This window comes from Thamnophis sirtalis, unplaced genomic scaffold (genome assembly GCF_051295495.1).
Source record: "Thamnophis sirtalis isolate CommonGarterSnake01/CBP01778 unplaced genomic scaffold, rThaSir2_p1.2 scaffold_3, whole genome shotgun sequence".
Classification (NCBI taxonomy): domain Eukaryota; kingdom Metazoa; phylum Chordata; class Lepidosauria; order Squamata; family Natricidae; genus Thamnophis; species Thamnophis sirtalis.
The window spans coordinates 22,602,860-22,622,676 of record NW_028261383.1 but is presented as its reverse complement, the minus strand read 5'-3'; the positions used below and the strand labels follow the sequence as shown (position 1 = coordinate 22,622,676).

General features: G+C 41.5%; 2 protein-coding genes across 2 annotated transcripts; one reads left to right on the top strand and one right to left on the bottom strand.

Moving 5' to 3' along the window:
* Positions 1 to 1,232: 1,232 nt before the first annotated feature.
* Positions 1,233 to 12,555, bottom strand: LOC148047565 (uncharacterized). Its single transcript, XM_087708380.1, has 2 exons — positions 12,427 to 12,555; positions 1,233 to 9,381 (listed from the first exon to the last, which is right to left on the bottom strand). Exon 2 carries the CDS (start codon positions 8,211 to 8,213, stop codon positions 7,002 to 7,004), a length of 1,212 nt encoding a protein of 403 aa, XP_087564506.1. The 5' UTR covers positions 8,214 to 9,381; positions 12,427 to 12,555; the 3' UTR covers positions 1,233 to 7,001.
* A 2,958-nt stretch (positions 12,556 to 15,513) lies between these two features.
* Positions 15,514 to 19,347, top strand: LOC148047564 (uncharacterized). The gene has a single exon (XM_087708377.1). It carries the CDS (start codon positions 16,005 to 16,007, stop codon positions 17,805 to 17,807), a length of 1,803 nt encoding a protein of 600 aa, XP_087564503.1. The 5' UTR covers positions 15,514 to 16,004; the 3' UTR covers positions 17,808 to 19,347.
* The last annotated feature ends 470 nt before the right edge of the window (positions 19,348 to 19,817 follow it).

The following is a 19,817-nucleotide window of genomic DNA, read 5'->3' as shown; positions in this document are numbered from 1 at the left end:
ACTTTCTATGACCTTCCAGTCAGGTTTCAAGCAAGCGAAAGTCCCAAATTCTTCACAGCCAGACTGCCCATTTCCAAGGGTTGGTTACTGAGCCTGCCTTAGCTCTTTAGTACATGCAGGATTTTTGAGTCCAAATTGAGGTTAGTCAGTGTGCAATCCAGGCTCTCTCCCCGCCCGGGCTCTCCTCCAAGCTCTTCCCCTCCATGAAAGGTGGAGGCAGTTAAAGGTCCACTCGAATGGCTGTCATAGTAAAGCTGCCCTGTTGTATGAATGTAGAGGGAAGAGGATGGTGGATCTTCAATCGGGAGTCAGAAGGCAGCAGATCTAAAACGAAGGTGTTTCAGGCGGCGGCGATCGCAGCAATTGCCTTATGCCTCCTGTGCAATGCCCGCTTCGCTGAGTCCTGACCCCGTTGTTTCCCAGAGCCACTTCAGGAATCGGGCTCTGACTGAAGCAGCAAAGGTGCAGGGGGCTTGCTGGGAAGCCTGGCAACATGTTTGCAAGATGGCAAGGTCCAGAAGGACTGAAATGCTGTGTCTCTATTGGGATTGCTGCGAGAAAGCCAGTCTTTCAATGCCTAGTTATAAATAGGAAGACAGGATGTCTCAGGAGTGGAGCCTTCAGTGCCAAGTCTCACTTCTGCCCCTATGAAAATCATATCCCACCCCACCCCCTCCAGTTAAATATGTGTAGGGTCATAGGGTTTGTTTTAAATGAATAAAAAGCTTGTTATCAAAATCAGTGTGGGAGAATCCCACTGCCTGGAACCACCCGAAAATGCGATGTGCAGAGCTGGTGGGTGGGGCTACATTTGGAGTATAAGATACACCCAGATTTTCACCCTCTCTCTTGGGGGGGGAAAAGGTGCATCTTATACTCCATAAAATACAATAAGGGGTTACAGTGTAAGCAAAGCTGAATCTGAGTATGCCGGCATAAACTTTTGTCAGCATATAAAAATTCATGAGCTGGAATAGTTATAGCAACAAGTCCTGCTGAATTATTTGTTTGCGTGCTGGATGGATCGCTATAAACTCTAACAAAAGTTTTAATATTTTTCCCTGGCCCTCTCCCCTTAACCAGGCCATCAGTGTCCAATAGCCTTTGTTTTATTTTAAAGTTCTTTGTTTTTCTACAAACATATCGTCGTGTGAACATTGTGGAACCAGTTACATTTTAGTACGAATAAAACAATACTCTTCATATTTAACACAATTAACAATCTTATAAACTTTTAGTAGTAATACATATATTTTATTAGTATAAAGTTTTTTATTAGATAAACATTAAAAACATTGGACATAGTGCGACATTTCTGGCACAGACATTTCCATATAGTGATTAGATCTTATAACAATTACGTTTTGTATCCATTACATAGGTGTATGTAGTCGGTCAGATTACCTGTCTGTTGATCCTTTCCTTTATATAATTGCTAATCATACAAATACATATCCATTTTCTACATATCACACATTAATACCCTAATTTTCAATTCTTAACTTGTCTGTTTTTCCCTCATTTTTAACCATCGGTACCATTTGTTCCAGATTTCGTGATATTCCATCTCACCCTTGTCTCTGAGCTCTAGAGTCAGTCTGTCCATCTCTGTGCACGTCAGCATCTTATTTATATTTCTTGTTCCAAGGGAGTCTCCTTATTTTTCCATTTCTGTGCAAAAACCAGTCTTGTCACTGTTAAAATATGCAGCATTAAATATAGTCCACCTTTGCCATGTTTTTTTTGTGATTCCTAATAGAAATAATTTTGATCTCAACTCCATACTTTGATTTAGCATCTCTTCCAAATACTTTCTTATCTGGTGCCAAAATGTCCTAGCTTTCGTGCACTCCCACCACATATGGTAGAAGGTCCCTAGTGCAGCATTACATTTCCAACATCGTGGTGATAAATTTTTGTTAATTTTAGCTAATCTTGTGGGTGGGATGTGTCTCCTGTAGAACATCTTGTATAAGTTTTCCTTATACAAGGTGGCTAAAGTTAACTTTCTGTTTCTTTCCCATAACTTTTGCCAATTGTCCAAATCTATGCTGTAACCAAAGTTCCTACTCCATGCTAACATGGTTTCCTTTACCTGCTCTTCCGCCATTGTATAGTCCAATAGATATTGATATAATTTTGTAGTCATTTTATCCTCTTCACCTAGTTAAGATTTCATCTAATTCTGTAGGTTTGACTCCCTCTTCCTTGTGGCAACCTCTGAGATATTGGAACACTGCTGTCATGTCTCCCCTAGTCCTTCTTTTCATCAAACTAGACATACCCAGGAACCTAGAGGACTGGAGACTAAAACATATGTTTTAATCTCCAGTCCCCTAATCATCTTTGTTGCTCTTCTCCACATAGAGTCTCCATATCTTTTCTACATCGTGGTGATCAAAACTGAATGCAGTATTCCAAGTGTGGCCTTACCAAGGCATTATAAAGTAGTATTAATACGTCACATGATCTTGATTCTATCCCTGCTATGCAGCCTAGAACTGTGTTGCTTTTTTGGCAGCTGCTGTGCACTGCTGGCTCATATTTCAAAGGTTGTCCACTAGGACTCCAAGATCCCTCTCACAGTTACTACTATTGAGCAAGGTACCACCTATACTGTACCTGTGCATTTCGTTTTTTAGCCTCTCTCCCATTATGGCTATGAATATTTTATAGTCCGAATTTAACAAAGAAATGGGCCTATAGTTTTTTATTAGTATCAAATCAGAATTCTCCTTAGGGATAAGAATAAACAATAGCAATATTTGTTATGTTTAACAGACATATAAGTCTAATAGTAATACACACACACACACATGCGAAAACCACTCAGGCCACATCACAAAATCTCCAGAACTGTAAAGCCTACAAACTTGAAATGTGGCACATATGTTCCTCTTGATTTCTAGCTGCTGGCTTAGAAAGGATTTCTCGAAATAACCATCAGATCATTAGTATTTTTATATTATTATTAACACACTCTGATGCTATGGAGTTAAACGTTCTAGTCCCCATCCCAACCTGAAAACAACACTGTTCCAACTGCCACTTGGATGTGGGCGTGGCCAGCATGTGACTCATCTGGCCTGCTGGCTGGGACTTTGGAGAGGAGCCTGAGGGAGAGAAGGGGATGGGATAGGAGAGGACTCTATGGGACAAGACTGAGGGAGAGGAGGGGATAGGATCAGAGATGTTTCTGTGGGGCATGCCTGAGAGAGAGAAGGGGATAGGGTAGCGGAGGTTTCTGTGGGGCAAGCCTGAGGGAGAGAAGGGTAATAGGATAGGATAGGTTTCTATGGGACAAGCCTGAGGGAGAGAAGGGGATAGGATAGGAGACGTTTCTGTGGGGCAAGGCTGAGGGACAGAAGGAAATAGGATAGGATAGGGGAGGATTCTGTGGGGGCTAGCCTGAGGGAGAGAAGGGGAAAGGAGAGGCCGATCATAACTACTCATTAATTTTCAAGCTGTGTCGATTTATCAATTCCGATCCAATAGTTTCGTAGCCAAGCAGTTATTCAGCTAGTATTGAATTATTATTTTATCTTCTTCCCATTTCCAATTTTTAGTTATGCCAGTTATATTTTAAAAGCATCCCCTTTCTAATACACATTTTCAACAAATAGAACAATGTTCATTTAGTTATATTTGACAAGTTATATAATTCTAATAATGATAATGCACATTTTGTTGAATTATGATCTTTCCTTCTTATTCAATGTTATTTTCATGCCAATCAAATTCTACCTATCATTTATTTTACTACACGTAAAATGTTGATAATCGTTACATTTTTAAATTTTTTATATAGTTATACTAATACACATATTTATATCGTTATAATCAATCTTTTGCTTATTCAATATTTCTATGTTATTTTTGATAGCCATCACCCTTTTATTCATATTCAAAATTTTCAGCACTAAAAGCTTAGATTCCCTTATTAATTCACCTGAAAAATATATATTACATTAATCCTCCTTTCTCTACCTTCTAGCTGTATTTTAACTTATCTCACTGCTATTTTGAAGAAATACTCCCCTTTTATCCATCATCTCTCATCCGCTTTAAGGCTTTACTTTTCCATTTCTTAGCTTATCTCCCATATTCCTCTCTTGGGTCTTCTCTATCTGCTTGCACTGCTTGGTCAATCCTCTTAAATCTTTCTCCCTTCTCTACCCTATTCCCTTGTCTCAGTTTCAAATTATTTATTCTTGCCCCTATATCTTATTATTATTGTATTTCCAGTTTCTGTTTAACTTCCCTAAAAACATTCACCCCTTAGTTTATTTCATCAATCATTCTTACTTTTACTTTTAACTATTTTATTTTTACTTTTTGACTTGTCTTTTTGTTTTGTCTGTTGTTTTTCTATCTGCTCTTTCAGTTGACTCTTCCTCTTCCTTAGCATCCTGGTTTCTCCTTGTCTTTTGTGTTATAGTTTCTGGCTTTTCATCTATATTCTGCTTTTTATTCATAATCTCATCTCTTGTCAAGGTGTCTTTGATACCCTGGATTATTGGCGCAATTTCTTCCCAGGTTCCATTCATTTTTATTTTGTTTCTTTTTATCTTACAGTCCACCAATCTTATTTTCAAAGCCACTTATCAAACAATTCGATATCCAACATCAAGAGTCTTTGTATCCCAAAATTAAATTAATAAATCTGTTCCTCTAGTTAGTCTAACAATGAAACTTCATAACTCCCTCTGCCAATTCAATCTTAGTTTGAAGATTTTAGGGGCCTTTTTAGTAATTACATTTTCTTGATCTCCCACTTTAATTTTCACAAGCCAGGTCTTTCCAGGATATTGGGGGTATATTGTATCTTCGTTCCTTCGTCAGCAGGTGGCATTCTTAAATCAGATTTCAATCTTATTCTTCTTTATACAATTTTACTGTAATACTCCAAAATTTAAATGTAGTATTTGCTTTTTATATAAATAGTTCCAGCATTTTAAAATGCTTATCCAACGCCAACTCCTGTCCAACTTAAAAATCCAATCTTCTGTATTTTAACAATTTTTTTCTTCCTTTAATTCTTTTGTCTCCCATTTCAAAGTTCTAAAGTTTTACTCAAAATAGCTAGAATGCAGCCAATTTAAAAATAATTATGAGTCTCTCTTTCCTGAATATTCTTTTGGTGTTACACTTCGAATTAAAAAGGATTCTTCTCACCCAGGTCCAAACACTGTTCACCAAATCTGCCTAAGTACTTTTCTTGGATCTTAAGCCGTCACCGGCTTTGTGGCACCTTAGGCCCTTTCTTCTTTCAACGTGGCTGAGGAAAAAAGGCCCAGGGCTTCACAGGAGAGTTGTGATCTCTCCTGAAACCTCACAGGACACTCCCCCTTAGCTTCACCCCTCCCCGCAAGGGTTTTTTGGCTTTTTTCAAAGCCCATGAACAAGACAAAGTCAGCGCAGGGGAAGAAGAGCTTCATTCCCTTGCTGCTGGTTGACATCAGGACATCACTTGCCAATAGTGTTTGTTTTTGACGCTTTGGGAATGGCTTTGAGGTTTGGCATTTCTCTAATATAGTTTCGCATTCTGTTTTCAGGCTCTGTCCTTGATCCTGTTTATTCCCGATTTGACAACTCTGGTTCCGGTCTTGCTGTCATCCCCCGCTCTTTCTTTGCCCATTCCCATTCCCATTCCTTACTTCCCTAATTACCTCCCCCCTTCCTTGCATTTTATGGCAGGATGCCAGCAAAGCAGAGTATGCTGGAGATGGCAGGCCTGACACAAGAGTTTCAACTTGATTATTCCTCAATAACTCCCAGGAATGTTCTACTGTATTCCATTTTCCCCTGGTCAGCAACTCGATTGCCAACAATTCTGCCCTTTGATATTAATCAATGGGAGCACTAATGCATGTTTCTCAAGATGGTGGATTATAATCCAGCCAGTTGGACCATCTGGGTCTACTGGAGATCTTCAGCATGAGTCCTTCTCTATCCCAGGCAGGAGCTGCTGCCCCAAAATTCGCTGTTCTCTCTTTTTGCAATCTATCAGACCACTGGAGGAGATCCAGGAAAAATATCTGGATCTTTGCACTTCTGCAAAGTGACAAGATGCCCTGATCAGGTTTTTCTAGAAATGCTTCCTTCTCCACCTATTGATGGCACAGAGGATGAGATTCAGTCACAGCTGCTGCTCCAACTGAACCTTTTCCCACACTCTGGACACTCATACGGTTTCTCTCCCATGTGACTCTTTTGATGAGTCACCAGGGTGGAATTATAACTGAAACTTTTCCCATACTCAAGACCAGCAGTCACCAAATGGTGGTCAGTGGACCACTGGTGGTCCGCAAGAAAATTTTAGTTGTCCGCAGAAAAAATATTTCCATTTTTTATATTGCACCAAATCAGGGGTCCTCAAACTACGGCCCCTGGGCCAGATACATGCACTGAATGTTTGTGTTGCTGCAGAATCGCCCCCTTTGGGGTCCTTTTGTGTGGGTCAGAGGGGTGGTGGTAGAAATTCCGATTTGGGGTCTGCTTCAGCCTCCTGTTGCAGGGCTTTGGGTGAAGTCTGGAAGTAAGTGCCACTGGTGACAAAGAGTCGGAGGGGTTTTGTTCCAGTGGGACTGTATCATGGCCTGGGACTGGCTGACCATCTCAGCCCACTGAGCCTCCAGGCACCGTCACCTGGCCTTGCACTCCTGCAGGTCTTCTCTCTGCTTGAAAAGCCTATGCTCATAATCCTCAGTGAGGTGCTTCTGCTGAGCCTCCTTCTCGGTCAGATCCAATTTGAACTGAGTCAGTTCAACTGAGCTGAGCTATTTTGCCAACTCTTTCTGGTGCTGGCTGCTTAGCTCCCACAACTACTTCCTGTTGGGGTCCTAAGGAGCCCAGGTGGGCAGATGAGGAGTGGCTGGAAGTGGAGGGGTGAGTAAAACCCAGCAAGGTGCCCTTCGATGTGAGTTACATCAAGTTGGCCATGCCCACCCAGTCACGTCTACCTAGCCATGCCCACCCACCTGGTTATTAGGCAGATCATATTAGTGGTCCGCGGGATTTAAAATTATGAATTTAGTGATCCCTGAGGTCTGAAAGGTTGATGAGCCCTGCTCTAAACACTCATACGTTTTTTCTCCTGTGAGAGTCCTCTCGTGTGTCACAAGGCTGCTATTTTGACTGAAACATTTCTCATATTCTGGAGATTCATGCAGTTTTCCCCTTGTGTGAGTCATCTGGGGTGTGACAAGGCTGGAATTCTCACTGAAATATGTCCCACATTCTGGACACTCATATGCTTTTTCTCCTGTGTGAATCCTCTGGTGTGTCACCAGGTTGGAATTCTTACTGAAATATGTTCCACATTCTGGACAATCATAAGGTTTGTCTCCTGTATGAATCCTCCGGTGTGTCACCAGGTGAGAATTCTTACTAAACCTTTTCCCACCCTCTGGACACTCATACTGTTTCTCTCCTATATGAGTCCTCTGGTGTTTCACAAGGTTGGAATTCTGACTGAAACGTTTCCCACAAACTGCACACTCATACGGTTTCTCTCCTGTGTGAGTCCTCTTGTGTGTCAGCAGGTTGGAATTCTTACTGAAAAATTTCCCACACTCGAGACATTCATACGGTTTTTCTCCCGTGTGAGTCCTCTGGTGTCTTACCAGGCTGGAATTATGACTGAAACTTTTCCCACACACAGGACATTCATACGGTTTCTCTCCTGTATGGGTTCTCTGGTGTATCACCAGGTCGGAATTATTACTGAAACATTTCCCACATTCTAAACATTCATATGGTTTGTCTCCTGTGTGAGTCCTCTGGTGTCTTATCAGACTGGAAATATGACTGAAACTTTCCCCACACTCTGGACACTCGTATGGTTTCTCGCCTGTGTGAATCGTCTGATGTCTTATGAGACTGGAAATATGACTGAAACATTTCCCACAATCTGGACACTCATATGGTTTGTCTCCTGTGTGAGTCCTCTGGTGTGTCACCAGGTGGGAATTCTTACTGAAACATTTCCCACATTCTGAACATTCATAAGGTTTCTCTCCTGTGTGAGTCCTCCGGTGTATCACAAGGGTGGAATTCCGACTGAAACTTTTCCCACACTCAGGACATTCATACGGCTTAACTCCTGTGTGAATCCTCTGGTGTACTACCAGTCTGCAATTATGACTGAAAGTTTTCCCACAATCAGGACATTCACATGGTTTGTCCTGGGAATTAGTCCTCTTGTGTGCCATTAGGCCAGAATTCTGACTGAAACTTTTGCCAGAATCTGGACACTAATACGATTTGTCCTGTATGAGTTCCCTGGCGTATCACCAGGATGGAATTATGACTGAAAATTCTCCCAATCTCTGGACACTCATACATTTTCTCTCCCATGTGAGTGTTTGGATGTGATACCCAGTGGGAAACTTTTCCCACGGTCAGGACATTCATATGGTTTCTCCAGGGTATGAGTCCGCTGGTGTGTTACCAAGTGGGAATCCCTACTGAAAACGTTTGTCACACTTTGGGCACTCATTTGGTTTCTGTCCTGTGTGAGTCCTCTGCTGATGTGAATTCTGACTGAATTTTTTCCCCACAGTCAGGACATGCAAAGAGTTTCTCTCACATGTGAGTCTTCTGGTGAATTACTAGGATGGAATTGTGTTCTCAGAGACAGGACATTCAAAGGGTTGACTCCCTGGGATACGTCTTCAGATATCTCATGAGGTGGGAATTTCTAATGAAACTTTTCCCTCAAACTGGGCATTTACAGTTTCTCCCTTGTGTGAGTCCTTTGATGTGGCTATGCTTGCTAAAGTTTTTACCACATTGAAGGCACTTGCAGGCCATCTGTCCTAGATTTGTCCTTCGATGAACCACAAGAGAGCTGTTCAGACTAAACCATTTCTCACATTTATAGCATTGCTATGGATTTACTACAATGTGGATCCTTTCATGCACAATCAGTTGTGGTATATAATCTGTACTTTTCCCACAATAGGCACAATAGAGTTTTTCCAACACCGATATTCTTGGGGTTAAATATATGTGTGATCATTTGTTTAGTGGTGCTTTAATTCCAGATGTAATCCTCCTCACAGGGCCAGGCCTGCATCACTGTCAGCCCTATGTGGCTATCCAGTAGACGTTTTTATTCTCTGACTTCGTCTTTCTCTGAATGAAATATAATCTCTTCATTTAACATATCTTTGAGCTTCTCATACTCTATTTTTTTCAGCTTGAAATCTCATCTTATTTTTTTCTCTTTTGTCTCTCAACTGCTGGAAAAAGAGAAGAATTTTGTAGTTTTCTTTAGGAAACGGAAAATATTTTGATTTCCTGCTGACTTTATTTTCTTTTCCAATGTTGCTTGTTATTCTCAGTTTTTCAGAGTGCTCTTTTTCATATCTTTTCTGTCTATAAGATTCAAAGAAAAATGTAACTTTAATTGTTTATAAAATGGTTGCAGAAGATGTGAAAAAAAGAAGAAAGTATACATTACAATAAATGGGCAAGCATGCCACAATAAAGAATAACCTCTTCCTTTAGTTATGATTCATTTGACACATTTGTGTCCAAGTTCAAATATCCATTCAATCAAGAAATTTTCTTTTTTACTTTGCTGATTCACAAATTCTTAGCTGTGCAAAGGGTTATCATCAAATATATCTAGAAATGAGAGAGAAATACGAATACACAAACCAATAACTGTATGTATGTGGAAAATCCCTGTCTTTTTAGCCTGAAAATTATCCCAAAATAGTTACAGTCAAACCTTATGAGCTAACTTTAATGGCATGGCTTTTTACCTGATGAAATGATATCTAAACTCTCTGCAAGATTTAATGTACTAGTTTTGCCCATGGAAGTCCTCAACTCCAAATAAGGGCAGCAATTATTTTCCACAACCACTTTGGTGACATCCTAATTCAAGTAGTGCTCACTTACTGACTGCAATTGTGACTGGCATCTGTGTCAGTAAGCAGTAAGCTTACTGAAACAGTACAGTAAGCATCATTAAGCATGTCATATGACAATGACAATTTACATGCCATGCTTGTTGGCTTTATAGAAAGGGAATGCTATTAAAGCAAAGTGGAAGGACCCAAATAAAATATATGCCTTAAATAGACAGAATTTGGAGGAAAACTGAAAATTGGAAAGGGAAGATGGTGATGGGATAACTAGAGGAAAAAAAACTGGGAGAATATAAACAGAAACTCTGCACAGGGCATTTTATTCCAACAACTGAAGCCTCTTTGGAGCTCAACCAACCTGCCTCTTGTGCATACCAGTCCCACTTCCCCAAAACCATCTGCAGGTGTTTTGGGCAAGACACCCCAGGCCTGTCACTTAACCTAAAATGTTTCTATCTTTCTAAATACAGTACATTTAGAAAGTATTCAGACCCCTATAACTTTTGACAATTTTGTTATGCTGCAGCTTGATTCTACAGTTGTTGAACTTCATTTTTTCCCTCCTTAATGTACATAGAATACCCCATTATGACAAAGTGAAAAAAGAAGTTTAGAAATGTCTGTAAATTTAGTAAAAGGAAAAAACTGAAATATCACATTGGCATAAGTATTCAGACTCTCTGTAACAGCACTTGAAATTTAGCTCAGATGCCTCCCATGTCCCTTGATAGTTGCTGACAGGTTTCTACACCTTGATTGGAGTCTACCTGTGGTAAATTAAATTGATTGGACATGATTTGGAAAGGCACACACCCTTCCATAGAAAGCCTCATAGCTGACAATGCATACTCTAATACAGTGGTTCCCAAACTTGGCAACGTTAAGACTTGTGGACTTCAACTCCCAGAATTCTCCAGCTACCTCTTCTGGCTGGAGAACTCTGGGAGTTGAAGTCCACAAGTCTTAAAGTTGCCAAGTTTGGGAACCACTTCTGTAATAGAACAATAGCCATGAGGTCAAAGGAACTGCCTGAAGAGTTCAGTGACAGGATTATTGGAAGGCACAGATCCGGAGAAGGCTACAGCAAAAGTTCTGTGGCACCAAAGGTTCCTAAGGGCACAGTGGCCTCCATAATTCTCAAATGGAAAAAGTTTGGTACAACCAGGATTCCTCCAATAGCTGGTCTTTCAGTAAAATGGAGCAATTGTGGTAGAAGGGCTTTGGTAAGACGGGTGACCAAGAATCTGATGGTCTCTCTGACTGAGCTTTAGAGATCCTGTGTGGAGATGGGATAGAGTTCCAGAAGGACAACCATCACTGCAGCCCTCCACTGTTCTGGGCTTTATGGTGGAGTGACTCGACAGATGTCTTCCGCAGTCCATAACACATAAATGCCCCCTTAGAGTTTACAAAAGAGCACCTGAAGAACATCACAGTGTGGGGTGTTTTTAAGCAGCAGGGACTGGAAGACTGGTCAGGGTTGAGGGAAAGCTGAAACCTCACACTGGACCGAAGGTTCACTTCTCAACATGACAAGGACACAGCTAAGACAACATAGGAATGGCTTAGGGACAACTCTGTGAATGTCCTAGAGAGGCCCAGCCAGAGCTCTGACTTGAACCCTATTGAATATCTTTGGAGGCACCTAAAAATGGCTCTCCATCGATGGTTGCCATCCAACCTGACTGAGCTTGAGAGGTCTTGCCAAGGAAAAATGGCAGAAACCCCCCCCCCATACCCCAGGTGTGTAAAGCTTATTGACTCATACCCAAAAAGGCTTAAGGCTGTAATTGCTGCCAAAGGTACTTCAACAAAGTACTTAGTGAAGGATCTGAATACTTATGCCAATGTGATATTTCAGGTGTTTTTGTTTTTAATACATTTACAGACATTTCTAAAATTCTGTTTACACTTTTTATTAGGAATGTGCATGGATGAGAAAAAATGAATTTCAACAAGTGTAAAATCAGGCTGCAGCATAACAAAATTGACAGAAGTGAAGGGGGGTCTGGATACTGTCTGAATGAACCAAATGTGTGTTCCTATTGACACTGAAATACAGAATTTATTGATGTAAACAATTATGTGCATTTCAGTCTGCAAGATGACTCAGAAGTGAATTGGCTCAATTTTTTAAATCTAGTTTTTAAAAGGTGGGGGTCACTAACAGATGAAACGGTGAACAAATCCGATGCAAACATCCCTTTTGCCCATGAAACTCCTCGCTGGCCAGGAAAGCGACATGTCGTTAAGACCACAAGGATCCAAGTGTTAGGTGAAGGGTGAGGGAGGCGAGTGGCTCAGAAATATGAAAAATATATCAAGATTTCTTTAAATCTCCCATATCTCCCAGCAGGAAATTACATGCAGCAACTTTAAATCGTGGAGCAAAAGGATAAAACCATTTTGGGAGAGAAAGAATATGCAGAAGCAGCAACAGCAGCCCACAGGCTTCATTCTTCTCCCTTCGCTGCTTCCAGGCCGTGGAGGAACCCAAAGAACCCGACTTTCTCCCAGCTTCTCCTCCGACCTTCCCTCCACTCACCTCCCAGGAGCCGCTTCGACCCTCTAAACGGCACAAGAGGCTCCGCCGACGCCATCCTCCTTCTGTGGGTGAACCGGAAGAGGAACTTCCTCTGTTCTCTTCCTCCTCCTGTTCCTCCACAACCTCTCTAGCAATCTAATCCTCAATCGTTTCCATTTGTACCAGTTCGGCCTCTCTCCCTTTGGTGTAATGTCAATACTACGATGCCGCTGCTTTACTCTATTCTCTGCTTTCTAAGGCGTGAGTATTGCTTCTTTGTTGATCGCCATCTAGCAACATAAGGTTGAAAATCACCCTCGTCCTGTCTCTACCCTGACGCGTTTGCAAGAGGCTTTCATGGATTCTGTGCTTCCTTTGGTGCCATCAAGTCGTGGTCGACTCTCACTGAGCACAGGAATAGCTTTTGTCCGTGACAATCTATCCTATACCTTTTCCTTCAGGTCTCCGAATGGAGCATCCTGAAGATCAGATTAACAGAGTTGGAAGGGACCTGTCCACTCTTCCAACCTCCCCCCTGAGGGCCCCCCTTAGGGTCTCTTGACTTCCCCATTGATTTCACTTACCAGAAGGTTTTAAAAAGTATTCACACCACCCCTGGACAGTGCAATGATCACATACAGGTAGTCCTGGGCTTACAACAGTTCATTTGTTGACCATGCAAAGTTACAACTCTGAAAAAAATGACTTATGACCAGTTTTGTTAAGTGATTCACTTAACAAATGTAGCAAGAAAGGCCATTAAATGGGGCAAAACTCTTCCTTACTGAGGCTGAAATTATTGTCCTTACAATCGGCTCCCACATTTGAGAATAAACTTATACATGATTAAGTAATTAACTTCCTTCAAACTGCTTTAGGTCCTCTCGAGGCATATTGCCTTTTTTGGTACGGTACTGCAAATTTAAGTTCTTAGCATTTTGTGCTTATTCCAGGGATGCTTCGGGGAGGGGGCCAACCCTGGTGCTTCTGCTGTGGGTGCCGGACCTCTTGAGCCTGGAGGGAGGAAGAGAGGAAGGTAGGGGACTGGAAAGTTACCATCTGGGGACAGCTGGCGAGCCCCCCCCCCAGTCCCTGCCACAGCTGCAACGCTGGGAAGTTTGACGGGCCACCACCCCCTGTCCCGCTGGGCTAGCATCTCCCAACGGCATTGCAAAGATCAGGCGGGCACGTTTTGGGCGGGGTGAGCAACAGTGACAGGGGTACCAATTCGGGGGCATGGCCAGCCAGCCAGATTCTCCAATCTCTGGGAAATGACCACCACTACTTTGAGTGAACCGGTGCAAACTGGAGGAATACCACCTCTGCCTAACATCAATACCCGGGAAGATACTGGGGGGGGGGGGGGAACAGATCTGTCAGCACCTAGAAATGAGTAAAGTAATAACTAGCAGCCAGCCCGGCTTTGTTAAAAACAGATCATGCCAAACAAATCTTATTTCATGCTTCAACATAGTGACTAAATTAGCAGACCAGCGAAATACTATGGACATAATATACTTAGACTTCAGCAAGGCATTCAACAAAGTAGACCACAACCTACTTCTTCGTAAGCTAGAAAAAAGTGAGATAGATAGCAATACCACCAGATGGATTTGCAACTGGCTGACAAACCATACTCAAAGAGTAGTCCTTAATGGGTCAAAGTCTACATGGAGAGAAGTAAGCAGTGGCGTATCACAAGGTTCTGTCTTAGGCCCAGTACTCTTCAATATCTTCATAAACGACTTAGATGAGGGAATAGGGGAACTTACCAAATTTGCAGATGATACTAAGCCGGCAGGAATAGCTAACACCCTAGAAGATAGGCTCAAGATCCATCTGAACCATGACAGACTTGAACACTGAGCCCTATTTAACAAAATGAAATTCAATGTAGAGAAAAGTAAAGTCCTACACTTAGGTAAGAAAAACCAAAAGTACACATATAAACTGGATGAAACCAGGCTTCATAATAGTGATTGTGAGAGGGATCTTGGGTTCTTAGTGTACAACCAGTTAAATATGAGCCAGCAGTATCCAGCAGCAGCCAAAAAAGCCAATGCAATCCTAGGTTGCATTAACAGAGGGATACAATCTAGATCAAATGAGGTAATAATACCACTCTATAAAGCCATAGTAAGACCACACCTAGAATACTGCATCAAATTTTGGTCACCATACTATAAAATGTTGATACTCTAGAAAAAGTGCAGAGGAGAGCAAGCAGGATGATTAGGGGACTGGAGACGAAAACATATGAAGAATGGTTACAGGAACTGGGCATGGCTAGTCTAGTGAAGAGAAGGACCAGGGGAGACACGATAGCAGTCTTCCAATATTTGGGGGGCTAGCACAGAGAGGAAAGGGTCAAGCTATTTTGCAAAGCATGTAATGCCAGCCAAGGAATAATCAATGGGAATTGACCAAGGAGAAATTCAACCTAGAAATAAGGAGGAGCTTTCTGACAGTGGGAACAATCAACCAATGGAACAGCTTGCCCTCGAAAGTTGTGGGAGTTTCGTCACTTGAGACTTTCAAGAAGAGATTGGACTGTCATTTGTCAGAAATGGTATAGGATCTCCTGCTTGAGTGGGGTTGGACTAGATAACCTATAAGGTTCCTTCCAACTCTGTTAATCTGCCCAACATCTAATGTTTGTGTAGTATTATTTTTAGCAGACTGTGTTTTTCTATTGTTGTGACTTAGATTAAGTTCAGAGCACATATTATGACCAATTCATGCAAAACCCCACATAATCCCAAGGGGTTCACATACTTTTTCTTGCAACTGTACATACAGTTATAGATGTGCGTATTTGTATTTCTCTCTCTGTGCATATATTTGCAACTGTACAATCTATCCCCAGCAATTCCAGATATATTTGATGATAAGCCTTTGCACTGCTAAGAATTTGTGAATCACCAAAGTGAAAAAGAGATATTTGAACTTGGACACAAATGTGTCAAACGAATCATAACTAATGTAAGAGGTTATTCTTTATTGTGACATGTTTGCTTATTGATTGTAATGTGCACTTTTTTTCTTTTTTCCACATCTTCTGCAACCATTCTATAAACAATTAAAGTTACATTTTCTTTGAATCTTACAGAAAGAGAAGATGTCAATAAGAGCACTCTGGAAAACTGAGAATAACAAGCAACTTTGGAAAAGAAAGTAAAGGCAGCCAGAAATCAAAATATTTTCCATTTCCAAAAAAAAATCACAAAATTCTTTTCCTTTTCCAGAAGTTGAGAGACAAAAGAGAAAAAATTAAGCAGAGATTTCAAGTTTAGAAAGAGTAGAGTATGAGAAACTCAAGAATACATTAAATGAAAGATCAAAGGAGATTATATTTCATTCAGAGAAAGACGAAGTCAGAGAATAAAAAGGTCTACTGGATAGCTACCTAGGGCTGACAGTGATGCAGGCCTGGCCCTGTGAGGAGGAAAACAGATGGAATAAAGCACCAGTAAATGATCACACATATATTTGACCTCAAGAATATCACCAACCTGGTGACACCTTAGAAGACTCAGACAGGAGAGAAATCATATGATTGTTCAGACTGTGGAAAAAGGTACAGTCAGAATTCCAGCCTAATGACATGCCGGAGAACTCATTCCCAGAAGAAACCGTGTGAATGTCCTGAGTGTGGGAAATGTTTCAGTCATAATTCCAGCCTGGTAATACACCAGAGGATACACACAGGAGAAAAACCATATGAATGTCCTGAGTGTGGGAAATGTTTCACTAATAATTCCAACCTGGTTCAACACCAGAGGATACACACAGGAGAAAAACCATATGAATGTCCTGAGTGTGGGAAATGTTTCACTAATAATTCCAACCTGGTTCAACACCAGAGGACCCACACAGAAGACAAACCGTATGAGTGTCCAGAGTGTGGGAAAAGTTTCAGTCATAATTCGACCCTGGTGACACACCAGAGGACTCACACAGGGGACAAACCGTATGAGTGTTCAGATTGTGGGAAACATTTCAGTCAGAATTCAAACCTGGTGGTACACGTAAGGACTCATTCCCAAGACAAACCATATGAATGTCCTGAATGTGGGAAAACTTTTAGTCATAATTCCAATCTGATAAGACATCGGAAGGTTCACAGAGGAGAAAAACCGTATGAATGTTCAGAATGTGGGAATAGTTTCAGTAAGAATTCTCATCTGCTGAAACACCAAAAGATTCACACGGGAAACAAACCGTATGAGTGTTTAGATTGTGGGAAACATTTCAGTCGGAATTCAAGCCTGGTGGTACACCAAAGGACTCATTCCCAACCCAAACCATATGAATGTCCTCAATATGGGGAAACTTTTAGTCATAATTCCAATCTGATAACACATTGGAAGGTTCACAGAGGAGAAAAACCGTATGAATGTTCAGAATGTGGGAAAAATTTCAGTAAGAATTCTCATCTGCTGACACACCAAAGGATTCACACGGGAGACAAACCGTATCAGTGTCCAGAGTGTGGGAAATGTTTCACTAATAATTCCAACCTGGTGTTACACCAGAGGACTCACACAGGGAAGAAACCGTATGAGTGTCCAGATTGTGGCAAACGTTTCAGTCAGAATTCCAATCTGGTGACACACCAGAGGATTCATTCCCAGGACAAACCATATCAATGTTCTGAATGTGGGAAAAGTTTCAGTCAGAAGGCCAACCTTTTGAAACACCAGAGGATTCACACAAGAGAGAAACTGCATGAGTGTCCAGAGTGTGGGAAAAGTTTCAGTCATAATTTGACCCTGGTGACACACCAGAGGACCCACATAGGAGACAAACCGTATGAGTGTCCAGAGTGTGGGAAAAGTTTCAGTAATAATTCTACCCTAGTGACACACTTGAGAACTCACACAGGAGTGAAACCGTATGAATGTCCTGAGTGTGGGAATAGTTTCAGTCAAATCTCCAGTCTGATAAGACATCAGAGGATTCACGCAGGAGAAAAACCGTATGAATGTTCAGATTGTGGCAAAAGTTTCAGTCATAATTCCAACCTGGTGACACACCAGAGGATTCATTCCCAGAACACACCATATCAATGTTCAGAATGTGGGAAAAGTTTCAGTAAGAATTCTCATCTGCTGACACACCATAGGATTCACACGGGAGACAAACCGTATGAGTGTCCAGAGTGTGGCAAAAGTTTCAGTCAAAATAACAACCTGGTGACACACCAGAGGACTCATTCCCAGGACAAACCATATGAATGTCCTGAATGTGGGAAAAGTTTCAGTCAGAAGGCCAACCTTTTGAAACACCAGAGGATTCACACAAGAGAGAAACTGCATGAGTGTCCAGAGTATGGGAAAAGTTTCAGTAATACTTCCAGTTTGGTAACACACCAGAGGATTCACAAACTTGATAAAGTCTAACTATTTCTTTCTGTTAATTAGCAGAACTTTCTGGATATTTCCTTTTGCAGAAGTGTGGAATTCTTCAAAAGGCTTTTGGAGTTATTGTTTTTTATATCGATTATTGAATTCCCACAATTGGAGTTTCCATCTCCTACCTTGGCATCCTCCAGCTTTTGAATGCCAGAATTTCCCAGCCACCAGAAATGTAGTCCTTGAGATATAAGTGTTATGGAGCCTATCAATTTTATGTTGCAATCAGCGTTAAATGAGACTGCTTTGCTTAACTTCCCTCTCTCCCTTTTCTCCCTGATAAAGCTGTTCTATGAATGTGTGAGTTATTAAGCGGAACACTGACTAACGCAGGGTTGTAGGCATAACCGAGGCCCAGGCTTGCATTCCAAAGCCTTCCTCTACCACAACCCTTTGGTCACCCCAGTCCTTTCTCTTTTCCACAGGGTCCTCACAGGCTTTTTCCCACTCCCACTGGGTCCCTGCAGTTCTTAGACCTGACTCCCACCCCAGCAGGCCTCAAAGCCTCCTCTTCCTTACCTTTTGAGGAGCACTGAACCTCATTTTGGGGAAAGAGGGCAGGACATCCATCCCTGGGCCGCTTTGAGTTGCTCCCAACTCTAAGATGTGTAGTCAATAAGTGTAATAATAAAATTATATGACAAAGGGTTGAAGGACCTTGGTATGTGTAGGCTATCAAAGTGAAGGATTGGGGGGACATGAAAGCTGCCTTCCAGTAATTGAGCATCTGAGCGTTGACTTATTCTCTGTGGCACCAAAGAATGGGACAAGAAGTAATGGGTGGAAGTTCATGAAAGAGAGATCCAATCTAGAAGTAAGGAGAAATTCTCTGGAACAATCAGTGGAATAGCTTGCCCCCTGGGTTTGTGGGTGCTATGTCACTGGAGGTTTTCAACAATTGTTTGGCCTTGAGCAGGGTATTGGATTAAAAGAAGACCTCCAATGTCCCTTCCAACCCTATGTTCCTGCGATTCTGTGAGAGGCAACTTAGAAAATAGCTACAGGTAGTCCTCAACTTACAATAGTTCATTTATTAATCATTTGAAGTTTATGAATCAATGATGTTCTCCATCTATTATGAAAACTGCTCCAGTAATTGGTAAAAGGTGAGTCATTCAGAGATACAATGATGTATAGAAAGGAAATTTCACAAATATCTGATAATTGAAATGAATAATAGTGTTAGAAATGACCTAGGGCAGTGATGGCGAACCTTTTTGACACCGAGTGCCAAAAAGGGAGTGCGCATGCTTGTTGTGGAAGTGACCCGGGAAAGGAGCTGCCCGGTGTGCATGTGTGCACTGGAAACTAGAACATCCAGTTTCCAGCGCATGTGTGTTCCTGGTTTCTGGCATGTATGCGTGCGTGACAATCAGCTGGGCGGGGCCCATGCACACGTGGAAACCGGAAGACCAGCTCTAAGAATTGCCTTTGACCATTTTGGGGAAGAGAGACTTGTATGCACAAGAGGCATGTTGGTTGAGCTCCAAAGAGGCTTGGGTTGTTGGAATAAAATATCCTTTGGAGAGTTTTTGCTTATATTCTGTTTGGCCAATGCTGCTTCCTCTAGTTATTCCGTTGCAAACTTCCCTTCCAAATTTCATGCCTACTGTATATAAGGCACAGAATTTATCTGAGTCTCTTTCACTTTCATACCTTCTCCTTTCTATAAAGATTTCTATTTTTATTTTTTTTATTTTTTTCATTTTCATAACATATAATCACATGTATACGATTACATAGCCAACATCATATTGTATTATTAAATGTTTACATCAATTCATCTTACCATCAACTCCCAAAAAGAATTATTGGCTCTTCTGTTCTTCATACACCATATTTGTACCTTATCCATCACTTTCTTCTTTCTTTCTCTTCCCCCTCCCTACCTCCTTTCTTCCCTCTATCATCGTTCCCTTCTCTACTTCCCCTTCCTCTCTCTTCTTCTTCTCTCCCCTTTCTATTCCTCATTTCTCTCCTCCCCTTCCCATCTCTCTT